At 45.9% G+C, this 13,989-nt stretch overlaps 1 protein-coding gene across 3 annotated transcripts in view; it reads right to left on the minus strand.

The window, feature by feature from the left end:
- Window positions 1–13,989, minus strand: part of LOC115132502 (formin-like protein 3) — a 106,364-nt gene that overhangs the window by 42,795 nt on the left and 49,580 nt on the right. For all 3 annotated transcript variants that reach the window (XM_065020856.1, XM_065020857.1, XM_065020855.1), the window contains exons 2-3: window positions 8,837–8,920; window positions 6,509–6,666 (exon numbers count right to left, since the gene is read on the minus strand). In XM_065020856.1, coding sequence (XP_064876928.1) covers window positions 6,509–6,666; window positions 8,837–8,920 — 242 coding nt within the window. The remainder of the gene's footprint in view (window positions 1–6,508; window positions 6,667–8,836; window positions 8,921–13,989) is intronic.

Genomic DNA, 13,989 nt, shown 5'->3' on the forward strand with positions numbered 1-13,989 from the left:
ATAGAGGGCTGATAGAGGGGACTGGGCTGAGAGAGAGGACTGGGCTGATAGAGGGGACTGGGCTGAGAGAGGGGACTGGGCTGATAGAGGGGACTGGGCTGATAGAGGGGACTGGGCTGATAGAGGGGACTGGGCTGAGAGAGGGGACTGGGCTGATAGAGGGGACTGGGCTGATAGAGGGACTGGGCTGATAGAGGGGACTGGGCTGATAGAGGGCTGATAGAGGGGACTGGGCTGATAGAGGGCTGATAGAGGGGACTGGGCTGAGAGAGGGGACTGGGCTGATAGAGGGGACTGGGCTGATAGAGGGGACTGGGCTGATAGGGTGGACTGGGCTGAGAGAGGGGACTGGGCTGATAGAGGGGACTGGGCTGATAGAGGGGACTGGGCTGATAGAGGGCTGATAGAGGGGACTGGGCTGATAGAGGGGACTGGGCTGATAGATGGGACTGGGCTGATAGAGGGCTGATAGAGGGGACTGGGCTGATAGAGGGCTGATAGAGGGGACTGGGCTGATAGAGGGCTGATAGAGGGGACTGGGCTGATAGAGGGCTGATAGAGGGGACTGGGCTGATAGAGGGCTGATAGAGGGGACTGGGCTGATAGAGGGGACTGGGCTGATAGAGGGGACTGGGCTGATAGAGGGCTGATAGAGGGGACTGGGCTGATAGAGGGCTGATAGAGGGGACTGGGCTCAGGTCGGAGCCCCTGACAGCCCCGGTATTTCATCTGCCTTCCCCCTTATGCTTCCAACACACCGACAGCGTCATTGTGCTAAATGGTCTGCAGAATCATCTGGATATGTGTGTAACAACAGTTCAACATTCACCTTCTTCTACCATTTCTGTCAAGTCGTCTAAACATACAGTTTGACCCATACGTTCAATAAATCCAACGTATACACCACCCAGAATGCACTGCAACTACCTCTGCAACGCAATACTGCAAAGCAAACGCAGCGTTTCATTGGAAATTAATGTAATTCTGGTGTACCAAAATGCAATGACACTGTCTGTGTGTTCGAAGCGTTAGCCTCAAGACCCCTGCTCCCCCCCTTGGGAACCACAGGGGAGTAGAATTGGGGTAAAAGGTTCCAAAAATAGCCACAATATTTTGGTTAGGGATGTAACTGGGACAGGGGACTGTTTGGTTACAAAATAACCTGGAGAGCCAATGGTGAGGCAGAAAGGAAGGCCCATTGCCCCTGTGTGAGGGAGAGAGAGAGAAGGGAGGGAGAGAGAGAGGAGGGAGGGAGAGAGAGAGAGAGAGAAGAGAGAGAGGGGTGAGAGACAGTGATGCAGCTTAAGCCCCACCCTCTTCAACATATATATCAACGAATTGGCAAAGGCACTAGAATGGACTGCAGCACCCGGACTCACCCTACTAGAATCTGAAGTCAAATGTCTACTGTTTAAGGATGATCTTGTGCTTCTGTCCACAAACAAGGAGGGTCTACAGCAGCACATAGATCTTCTGCTCAGACTAGGGCCCTGCCAGTAAATCTCAGTAAGACTAAAATAATGGTGTTCCAAAAAAGGTCCAGTCTCCAGGACCACAAATACAAATTCCATCTAGACACCGTTGCCCTAGAGCACACAAAGAACTATACATACCTTGGCCTAAACATCAGTGGCACAGGTAACTTCCACAAAGCTGTGGGAGCTGTGGAAGTTATCTGTTATCTTCTTGCCTTTTTGAAGGCAAGAAGGGCCTTCTATGGCATCAAAGGGAACATAAAATTCGACATACCAATTAGGATCTGGCTAAAAATACTTGAATCAGTTATAGAACTCATTGCCCTTTATTGTTAGGTCTGGTGTCCGAGATGTGTGACCTGTTGCCATAAGAAAAGGACAACCAGTGAAGAACAAACACCATTATAAATACAACCCATATTTATGTTTATTTATTTTCTCTTTTGCACTTTAACCATTTGCACATTGTTGCAACACTTGTATGAGTGTAATATTTACTGTTAACTTTTTATTGTTTATTTAACTTTTGTTTATTATCTACTTAACATGCTTTGGCAATGTACACATATGTTTCCCATGCCAATAAAGCCCCTTAAATTGAAATTGAATTGAGAGAGGTGAGCAGAGAAACAGAGGAAGAGAGAGAAAGTGAGATTGGGTGTAGGGAGGAGTAAAGGGCAGGAGGGGAGGAGTAAAGGGCAGGAGGGGGAGGAGTAAAGGAGAGAAGGGGGAGGAGTAAAGGGCCGGAGGGGAGGAGTAAAGGGCAGGAGGGGAGGAGTAAAGGAGCGAAGGGGGAGGAGTAAAGGGCAGGAGGGGAGGATTAAATGAGAGAAGGGGGAGGAGTAAAGGGGAGGAGAAGGAGGCACGCTTGATCAGTTTCCTGTCTACCAGCCCCCTCCCTCTCTCTCCCCTCTCTTCCCCTCCCTCCCTCTCCCCTCTCTCTTTCTTCCTCCATTCCCTCCCTCCCTCTCCCCTCTCTCTTTCTTCCTCCCTTCCACTCTCTACCTCTCTTCCATCTCTTGCCCTCCCTCCCTCTCCCCTCTCTCTTTCTCCCATCTCTTCCCCTCCCTCCCTCCCCTCTCTCTTTCTCCCATCTCTTGCCCTCCCTCCCTCTCCCCTCTCTCTCTCTTCCTCCCTTCCCCTCTCTCTTTCTCCCATCTCTTCCCCTCCCTCCCTCTCCCTCTCTCTTTCTCCCATCTCTTGCCCTCCCTCCCTCTCCCCTCTCTCTCTCTTCCTCCCTTCCCCTCTCCCCTCTCTCTTTCTCCCATCTCTTGCCCTCCCTCTCCCCTCTCTCTCTCCCTCCCTTCCCCTCTCCCCTCTCTCTTTCTCCCATCTCTTGCCCTCCCTCTCCCCTCTCTCTCTCTTCCTCCCTTCCCCTCTCCCCTCTCTCTTCCTCCCTTCCCCTCTCCCTCTCTCTCTCTTCCTCCCTTCCCCTCTCCCTCTCTCTTTCTCCCATCTCTTGCCCTCCCTCCCTCTCCCTCTCTCTCTCTTCCTCCCTTCCCCTCTCCCCTCTCTCTTTCTCCCATCTCTTCCCCTCCCTCCCTCTCCCCTCTCTCTTTCTCCCATCTCTTGCCCTCCCTCTCCCCTCTCTCTCTATTCCTCCCTTCCCCTCTCTCTTTCTCCCATCTCTTGCCCTCCCTCTCCCCTCTCTCTCTCTTCCTCCCTTCCCCTCTCCCCTCTCTCTTTCTCCCATCTCTTGCCCTCCATCTCCCCTCTCTCTCTCTTCCTCCCTTCCCCTCTCCCCCTCTCTCTTCCTCCCTTCCCCTCCCCTCTCTCTTTCTCCCATCTCTTGCCCTCCCTCTCCCCTCTCTCTCTCTTCCTCCCTTCCCCTCTCCCCTCTCTCTTTCTCCCATCTCTTGCCCTCCCTCTCCCCTCTCTCTCTCTTCCTCCCTTCCCCTCTCCCCTCTCTCTTTCTCCCATCTCTTGCCCTCCCTCTCCCCTCTCTCTCTTCCTCTCTTCCCCTCTCCCATCTCTTGCCCTCCCTCTCCCCTCTCTCTCTCTTCCTCCCTTCCCCTCTCCCTCTCTCTTTCCTCCCTTCCCCTCTCTCCCCTCTCTCTCTCTTCCTCCCTTCCCCTCTCCCTCTCTCTTTCTCCCATATCTTGCCCTCCCTCCCTCTCCCCTCTCTCTCTTCCTCCCTTCCCCTCTCTCTTTCTCCCATCTCTTGCCCTCCCTCTCCCCTCTCTCTCTCTTCCTCCCTTCCCCTCTCCCCTCTCTCTTCCTCCCTTCCCCTCTCCCCCTCTCTCTTTCTCCCATCTCTTGCCCTCCCTCCCTCTCCCCTCTCTCTCTCTTCCTCCCTTCCCCTCTCCCCTCTCTCTTTCTCCCATCTCTTCCCCTCCCTCCCTCTCCCCTCTCTCTTTCTCCCATCTCTTGCCCTCCCTCTCCCCTCTCTCTCTATTCCTCCCTTCCCCTCTCTCTTTCTCCCATCTCTTGCCCTCCCTCTCCCCTCTCTCTCTCTTCCTCCCTTCCCCTCTCCCCTCTCTCTTTCTCCCATCTCTTGCCCTCCCTCTCCCCTCTCTCTCTCTTCCTCCCTTCCCCTCTCCCCTCTCTCTTCCTCCCTTCCCCTCTCCCCTCTCTCTTTCTCCCATCTCTTGCCCTCCCTCTCCCCTCTCTCTCTCTTCCTCCCTTCCCCTCTCCCCTCTCTCTTCCTCCCTTCCCCTCTCCCCTCTCTCTCTCTTCCTCCCTTCCCCTCTCCCCTCTCTCTTTCTCCCATATCTTGCCCTCCCTCCCTCTCCCCTCTCTCTCTCTTCCTCCCTTCCCCTCTCCCCTCTCTCTTTCTCCCATCTCTTCCCCTCCCTCCCTCTCCCCTCTCTCTTTCTCCCATCTCTTGCCCTCCCTCTCCCCTCTCTCTCTATTCCTCCCTTCCCCTCTCTCTTTCTCCCATCTCTTGCCCTCCCTCTCCCTCTCTCTCTCTTCCTCCCTTCCCCTCTCCCCTCTCTCTTTCTCCCATCTCTTGCCCTCCCTCTCCCCTCTCTCTCTCTTCCTCCCTTCCCCTCTCCCCTCTCTCTTCCTCCCTTCCCCTCTCCCCTCTCTCTTTCTCCCATCTCTTGCCCTCCCTCTCCCCTCTCTCTCTCTTCCTCCCTTCCCCTCTCCCCTCTCTCTTCCTCCCTTCCCCTCTCCCCTCTCTCTTTCTCCCATCTCTTGCCCTCCCTCCCCCTTCTTTTCCTGTCCAACCAGATGCTTTTTCAGATTGTTTTGTGAACCTGAGGAATAACACGTCGTAGAGGGGCCAGGATTCGGAGACACGCAACAAACAGGGCTCTGTTCCATTGACTCTATTCTGCCCACTAAACTACAGCCTTGGTCTGAAAATAGCATCCCTATTCTTTTACTATGTCTTTCTAGGAAAAACTTCAGAACACAAGACTTGATGAAAATGTAATAGGTATTACTCTTGGAGCCACGCCCTGAATACAATGACAGATCACAAATCATCTTTAAGTTTGATTTAAAGGACATCTCTAACTCATCAGAAGAACAGTAAGTATCTGTCTGATGTCTGATTAGGATCCTGATTAGGTTAAACAGTGTGTTAGGATGACAGAGAGGAGGGAGGGGCTGAGAGAAGGTTTCTCCAAACTGAGTATTTTCGTACGTATGAATTTGTGTACGTGGGTGTATGTAAGCGTGCCTGCTTGCATGTGTCCGTGCTGCATGTCCGTGTTGCATGTCCGTGCGTGTGCTTTTCACAGGGTTCATCGTTGGTCGGCCATGCTTCCTGTCCCTCTGGTGTACACCACTATCTTCCTTCTTTACTATGTTATGGGGAGTGGACCATTCCTTTCCTAGCAGTACAGCACAATGACTACCATCTGAGCATTGTGAAGAGGAAGACTGTGGAGACTGGGGAGCCTGGGGAGGCTGTGGAGACTGGGGAGGCTGGGGAGACTGGGGAGGCTGGGGAGACTGGGGAGGCTGGGGAGACTGGGGAGGCTTGGGAGACTGGGGAGGCTGGGAAGGCTGGGGAGACTGGGGAGGCTGTGGAGACTGGGGAGCCTGGGGAGCCTGGGGAGGCTGGGGAGACTGGGGAGGCTGGGGAGACTGGGGAGGCTTGGGAGACTGGGGAGGCTGGGAAGGCTGGGGAGACTGGGGAGGCTGTGGAGACTGGGGAGCCTGGGGAGCCTGGGAGGCTGTGGAGACTGGGGAGGCTGGGGAGACTGGGAAGGCTGGGGGAGACTGGGAAGGCTGGGGAGACTGGGGAGGCTGGGGAGACTGGGAAGGCTGGGAAGGCTGGGGAGACCGGGAGACCGGGAGGCTGGGGAGACTGGGGAGGCTGGGGAGACTGGGGAAGCTGTGGAGACTGGGGAGGCTGGGGAGACTGGGGAGGCTGGGGAGACTGGGGAGGCTGGGAAGGCTGGGGAGACTGGGAAGGCTGGGGAGACTGGGAGGCTGGGGAGACTGGGGAGACTGGGGAGCCTGGGGAGGCTGTGGAGACTGGGGAGACTGGGGAGGCTGGGGAGACTGGGGAGGCTGTGGAGACTGGGGAGGCTGGGGAGACTGGGGAGACTGGGGAGAGGGAGACTGGGGAGAGAGAGTCTGGGAAGGCTGGGGAGGCTGGCAGGACAAAACAATATGAGTTAAAAGTGATCTGTGTGCCAGGGCTTATGTCGATCAGGGCAGCAGGAAAACAAGCTGTAGGTCCCTCGGACAGGAAGAGGAAGAGCACAGAAAGGCCCTTTATTTCTTAAAGGGGAGGGGAGATCATGGAATTGTTTCTTAAAGATACAATAATAATGAAGATCATTTCCCATCAGCCTTCACTTCCGTAGTAGCCAGTATTCTTCTAGCAGTCCCCCGCCACAGGAGTAACATTATAGCACTACATTGAGGAATTAGGACAAGTCACATCAATCTCTGGTGAATATCATGTAAAAAGGGACTGTAGTGTTGGTGATCTAATGTACTCTGACTCTCATTGGAGAGGAGAGGAGAGGAGAGGAGAGGAGAGGAGAGGAGAGGAGAGGAGAGGAGAGGAGAGGAGAGGAGAGGAGAGGAGAGGAGAGGAGAGGAGAGGAGGATGGAGAATAGATCATCACCCTATGTGATTGGTCCTCAGTGATATCTCCAGTTCCCTCAGAACCTTAGTGGATTCCTGGACCCGCCTTCGGAACTTCTTGCGTGTGACTCCTGGGTCTAAGTAGCCCCGTAGCTTGGAGATGTAGGCATGAGGAGGGTTCTTCACCTGAAACCGTTCCTAATATAACACACCGGGAAGAGGGAGGACAGAGTGAGCAGTGCAGCGTAAAAGGTTTCTAATCATCATGAAGTGAAAACTAAACCTACACTGGAAATATATATGTTTCTATCAAAACTATTAGCATTGCTTCATAGCTATTGGTTTCTGAATAGACCAGACATGTGGGATTGTAGAGCTGTAGTTGTGGGTTTGTAGAGGTGTAGTTGTGGGTTTGTAGAGGTGTAGTTGTGGGTTTGTAGAGGTGTAGTTGTGGGCTTGTAGAGGTGTAGTTGTGGGTTTGTGGAGGTGTAGTTGTGGGCTGTAGAGGTGTAGTTGTGGGCTTGTAGAGGTGTAATTGTGGGATTGTAGAGGTGTAGTTGTGGGTTTGTAGAGGTGTAGTTGTGGGATTGTAGAGGTGTAGTTGTGGGCTTGTAGAGGTGTAGTTGTGGGTTTGTGGAGGTGTAGTTGTAGTTGTGGGTTTGTAGAGGTGGAGTTGTGGGCTTGTAGAGGTGTAGTTGTGGGTTTGTAGAGGTGTAGTTGTGGGTTTGTAGAGGTGTAGTTGTGGGTTTGTGGAGGTGTAGTTGTAGTTGTGGGTTTGTAGAGGTGGAGTTGTGGGTTTGTAGAGGTGTAGTTGTGGGTTTGTAGAGGTGTAGTTGTGGGCTTGTAGAGGTGTAGTTGTGGGTTTGTGGAGGTGTAGTTGTGGGCTGTAGAGGTGTAGTTGTGGGTTTGTAGAGGTGTAGTTGTGGGATTGTAGAGGTGTAGTTGTGGGCTGTAGAGGTGTAGTTGTGGGCTTGTAGAGGTGTAATTGTGGGATTGTAGAGGTGTAGTTGTGGGTTTGTAGAGGTGGAGTTGTGGGCTTGTAGAGGTGTAGTTGTGGGTTTGTAGAGGTGTAGTTGTGGGATTGTAGAGGTGTAGTTGTGGGCTTGTAGAGGTGTAGTTGTGGGTTTGTGGAGGTGTAGTTGTAGTTGTTTGTTTGTAGAGGTGGAGTTGTGGGCTTGTAGAGGTGTAGTTGTGGGTTTGTAGAGGTGTAGTTGTGGGTTTGTAGAGGTGTAGTTGTGGGTTTGTGGAGGTGTAGTTGTAGTTGTGGGTTTGTAGAGGTGGAGTTGTGGGCTTGTAGAGGTGGAGTTGTGGGCTTGTAGAGGTGTAATTGTGGGTTTGTAGAGGTGTAGTTGTGGGCTTGTAGAGGTGTAGTTGTGGGTTTGTGGAGGTGTAGTTGTGGGCTGTAGAGGTGTAGTTGTGGGCTTGTAGAGGTGTAATTGTGGGATTGTAGAGGTGTAGTTGTGGGTTTGTAGAGGTGTAGTTGTGGGATTGTAGAGGTGTAGTTGTGGGCTTGTAGAGGTGTAGTTGTGGGTTTGTGGAGGTGTAGTTGTAGTTGTGGGTTTGTAGAGGTGGAGTTGTGGGCTTGTAGAGGTGTAGTTGTGGGTTTGTAGAGGTGTAGTTGTGGGTTTGTAGAGGTGTAGTTGTGGGTTTGTGGAGGTGTAGTTGTAGTTGTGGGTTTGTAGAGGTGGAGTTGTGGGTTTGTAGAGGTGTAGTTGTGGGTTTGTAGAGGTGTAGTTGTGGGCTTGTAGAGGTGTAGTTGTGGGTTTGTGGAGGTGTAGTTGTGGGCTGTAGAGGTGTAGTTGTGGGTTTGTAGAGGTGTAGTTGTGGGATTGTAGAGGTGTAGTTGTGGGCTGTAGAGGTGTAGTTGTGGGCTTGTAGAGGTGTAATTGTGGGATTGTAGAGGTGTAGTTGTGGGTTTGTAGAGGTGGAGTTGTGGGCTTGTAGAGGTGTAGTTGTGGGTTTGTAGAGGTGTAGTTGTGGGATTGTAGAGGTGTAGTTGTGGGCTTGTAGAGGTGTAGTTGTGGGTTTGTGGAGGTGTAGTTGTAGTTGTTTGTTTGTAGAGGTGGAGTTGTGGGCTTGTAGAGGTGTAGTTGTGGGTTTGTAGAGGTGTAGTTGTGGGTTTGTAGAGGTGTAGTTGTGGGTTTGTGGAGGTGTAGTTGTAGTTGTGGGTTTGTAGAGGTGGAGTTGTGGGCTTGTAGAGGTGGAGTTGTGGGCTTGTAGAGGTGTAATTGTGGGATTGTAGAGCTGTAGTTGAGGGTTTGTAGAGGTGTAGTTGTGGGTTTGTAGAGGTGTAGTTGTGGGATTGTGTAGGTGTGGGATTGTTCACTTGTAGTAACCTACATGTGTTGTAGTTTTTAAAGGAGTTTACCTGGTCACAGATGAGGTCCCATTTCTTGTCATTATCATACTGTCTGAGGAGTCTGGCTTTGTCAGGAGGAAGGTTCATGGAATTCTGAAAACACAAGACAATATTTCATCAGTCACACCCCAATGCAATATCAGTGCAGACAGCTTTGTTGAACCATTCATTGATAATTTCATCATAATTCATAATTTCATGACCTTTCCAGAGCTGACGACCCTGCCTCAGTATATTGTGTTGTTTGAGACCAGTTTAGTGTCTTTTAGGGCCTTGGACGGGTCAACACGTCCTGTCCCGAATCCTGGGCAGTGACACAGGCATATGATCTCACTTCCTGTTGACTTGAGCTCATCCAAAACCCTCAAATGTGTCCCAAATGGAATCCTATTCTCTATATAGTGCACTACTTTAGAGCCCTATGGGCCCTATGGACCCTGGTCGAAAGTACTGCACTATACAGGGAATAGGGTAGACTTTGGGTTGCAGCCCTCCTCTGCGGTTGGTTGCAACAAGCTTCTAGAACTTTCAGTCCGTCTACAATGCCCCTTTTAACCACATGCTATATGGACTACAGCCTCTCTGTCTGTCTATCAGAGAGGAATATTACTACCTTCTGATGACTGTCACTTATCAAGCAAAAAAAACACATAACATGAGAACTGAGAGCCACAGGACAGGCAACATCACAGTTTTACTACTATGGCCCAAACGAGGTCATTCAACATGACTGCTCTAGTCTCATTTGTTGTTTAAGTGTGTGTGTGTGTGTGTGTGTGTGTGTGTGTGTGTGTGTGTGTGTGTGTGTGTGTGTGTGTGTGTGTGCTCTGTTTTCTCAGTCAGCCTCAGACTTGGGACCCCCCCCCCATTTTACATCCCAAATACAGAGCCCCGCAGCCACGACATGCGGTCACGCACGCAAACAAGTGCGAGTACAAACACACACGCACACAATGACACGCACACCACAAAATGCCTGTCAGCTTGATCTCTGTATGGCCTCACCCCCTGGCTTCCCCCCTGGCCTCTCCCCTGACCTCCCCTAGCCTCTCCCCTGGCCTCTCCCCTGGCCTCTCCCCTGGCCTCTCCCCTGGCTTCCCCCTGGTCTCCCCCTGGCCTCTCCCTTGGCCTCTCCCCTGACCTCCCCTGGCCTCTCCCCTGGCCTCCCCTGGCCTCCCCCCTGGCCTCACCCTATCTCTCCTGCTGACACACACAGGCTAGTTCTCGAATCCTCTTTCCTCGTTCATCTTTCCTTCTTGCATTTTCTCTCCTCGCCTCCTTCTCAAAACACACTGGAGGAGATGAGGTGAGAGACCTCCAGTGCAGTTGAGGAGATAGGAGGCGAGGAGATAGAGCTTTAACAGACGACAACCCAGTCTAGTCATGATCATCTGGATCCTCCTTTAACCAGCAGTAGCACCTGTACTGCAACTCACCTTTTAGCTGGGAATGTGTACAAGATGAAATGTACCAACCAACCAATACACCATTCTATTAGTAGCACCAGCATCACCATGTATTATCAGGTATTATCGTGTATTACCTATGCTTTGCTATTCCTATCTCTACAACGATTCATAGCAGTGGAATATCACATGTAAAGTGTATTTTTATTTATTTTCCACAGTGCGGTGGGGTGATTGGATCTTTCCATCAGCAACATGAATCATGTTGGACTGAATGTCTGAGGGGATGAATGAAGACCGTGGCACATTGCTTCTGTGCTGTGGAGTACTGCTGAGGTAGCCTGGAAATCCTGACACAATCACACTACAGTAGTGAAACAAACATGAAACGGAGGTGAATACAGTCTGGATTTCCAGGCTACTGCTGAGGAAGAGTGCCATTGACTCAGACTTACATAAGATAGCAACTATAATAATTGATCCTTTGAATGTTTACGATGAACTAGTAACATTTTCTGCCTTTTTAAACGAAGAAAAATAATTCCTGATTGAAACTGAAACTCTAAAAATGAAGAAAAATGATTCAACCAACAACAACAAAAATCTCTGAGAACTATATTGGTCCCTGACTGTAGAGGAGAGATCAGTCACAATGTGTTACAGTAGGGCTCTTTGACAAGACATTGCCTTCCAAATGACACTCTATCCCCTATACTATATATATACTATATAGTGCTATAATACTATATATATACTATATAGTGCTATAATACTATATATATACTATATAGTGCTATAATACTATATCTATACTATATAGTGCTATAATAATATATATACTATATAGTGCTATAATACTATATATATACTATATAGTGCTATAATACTATATATATACTATATAGTGCTATAATACTATATCTATACTATATAGTGCTATAATACTATATATATACTATAGAGTGCTATAATACTATATATATACTATAGAGTGCTATAATACTATATATATACTATATAGTGCTATAATACTATATCTATACTATATAGTGCTATAATACTATATATATATATATACTATATAGTGTTATAATACTATATCTATACTATATAGTGCTATAATACTATATATATACTATATAGTGCTATAATACTATATATATACTATATAGTGCTATAATACTATATCTATACTATAATACTATATATATACTATATAGTGCTATAATACTATATCTATACTATATAGTGCTATAATACTATATATATACTATATAGTGCTATAATACTATATCTATACTATAATACTATATATATACTATATAGTGCTATAATACTATATATATACTATATAGTGCTATAATACTATATATATACTATATAGTGCTATAATACTATATATATACTATGTATATAGTATATAGTGCTATAATACTATATATATACTATATAGTGCTATAATACTATATATATACTATATAGTGCTATAATACTATATCTATACTATATAGTGCTATAATACTATATATATACTATATAGTGCTATAATACTATATATATACTATATAGTGCTATAATACTATATCTATACTATATAGTGCTATAATACTATATATATACTATAGAGTGCTATAATACTATATATATACTATAGAGTGCTATAATACTATATATATACTATATAGTGCTATAATACTATATCTATACTATATAGTGCTATAATACTATATATATATATATATATATATACTATATAGTGTTATAATACTATATCTATACTATATAGTGCTATAATACTATATATATACTATATAGTGCTATAATATTATATATATACTATATAGTGTTATAATACTATATCTATACTATATAGTGCTATAATACTATATATACTATATAGTGCTATAATACTATACATACACTATATAGTGCTATAATACTATATCTATACTATAATACTATATATATACTATATAGTGCTATAATACTATATCTATACTATATAGTGCTATAATACTATATCTATACTATATAGTGCTATAATACTATATCTATAGTATATAGTACTATAATACTATATATATACTATAATACTATATATATACTATATAGTGCTATAATACTATATATATACTATATAGTGCTATAATACTATATATATACTATATAGTGCTATAATGTTATATATATACTATATAGTGCTATAATACTATATATATATTATATAGTGCTATAATACTATATATATACTATATAGTGCTATAATACTATATATATATACTATATAGTGCTATAATACTATATCTATACTATATAGTACTATAATACTATATATATACTATATAGTGCTATAATACTATATCTATACTATATAGTGCTATAATACTATATATGTATACTATATAGTGTTATAATACTATATACTATATAGTGCTATAATACTATATATATACTATATAGTGCTATAATACTATATATATACTATATAGTGCTATAATACTATATCTATACTATAATACTATATATATACTATATAGTGCTATAATACTATATCTATACTATATAGTGCTATAATACTATTTATATACTATATAGTGCTATAATACTATATCTATACTATACAGTGCTATAATACTATATCTATACTATATAGTGCTATAATACTATATCTATACTATATAGTGCTATAATACTATATATATACTATATAGTGCTATAATACTATATATATACTATATAGTGCTATAATACTATATCTATACTATATAGGGGATAGAGTGCCATTTTAGACGTAGCCAGAAAAAACACAGACGCTGAGCATTCCAGCCTCTGCCTTCCAAAACGCAGAAAAAACACAGACGCTGAGCATTCCAGCCTCTGCCTTCCAAAACGCAGAAAAAACACAGCTGAGCAGTCCAGCCTCTGCCTTCCAAAATGCAGAAAAAAAACACAGCTGAGCATTCCAGCCTCTGCCTTCCAAAACGCAGAAAAAAACACAGCTGAGCATTCCAGCCTCTGCCTTCCAAAACGCAGAAAAAAAACACAGCTGAGCAGTCCAGCCTCTGCCTTCCAAAACGCAGAAAAAAACACAGCTGAGCATTCCAACCTCTGCCTTCCAAAACGCAGAAAAAACACAGACGCTGAGCATTCCAGCCTCTGCCTTCCAAAACACAGAAAAAAAACACAGCTGAGCAGTCCAACCTCTGCCTTCCAAAACGCAGAAAAAAACACAGCTGAGCATTCCAACCTCTGCCTTCCAAAACGCAGAAAAAACACAGACCCTGAGCATTCCAGATGTCCAGAATTAGGTTACACAAGGAATACGTCCTGTTTATAATGGTTACAAATTTGCTATAAATCCTCTCTCTCACAGTCTCTCTCCTCCCCCGCTTGTCTCTCTTGGGGGAGAATGTTATCTACAACACAGTCTCTCTCTCTCCACTTCAGAAGGGCACACACTGAAGGACTATTCATGTGTGAGCTGCCTCTCATTTATTCCAAATGTCAGAAACACAGTGGGAAACTGACCACAAACTGACCACTTGTGGGTTACCAAATCAAATCAAATGTAATTAGTCACATGCGCCGAATACAACCTTACAGTGAAATGATTACTTACGAGCCCCTAACCAACAATGCAATTTAAAAAAAATATGAATAAGAATAAGAGATAAAAGTACAAAGTAATTAAAGAGCAGCAGTAAAATAACAATAGCGAGACTATATACAGGTGGGTACCGGTACAGAGTCATTGTG

Source organism: Oncorhynchus nerka, linkage group LG7 (genome assembly GCF_034236695.1).
Source record: "Oncorhynchus nerka isolate Pitt River linkage group LG7, Oner_Uvic_2.0, whole genome shotgun sequence".
In the NCBI taxonomy this organism is placed as follows: domain Eukaryota; kingdom Metazoa; phylum Chordata; class Actinopteri; order Salmoniformes; family Salmonidae; genus Oncorhynchus; species Oncorhynchus nerka.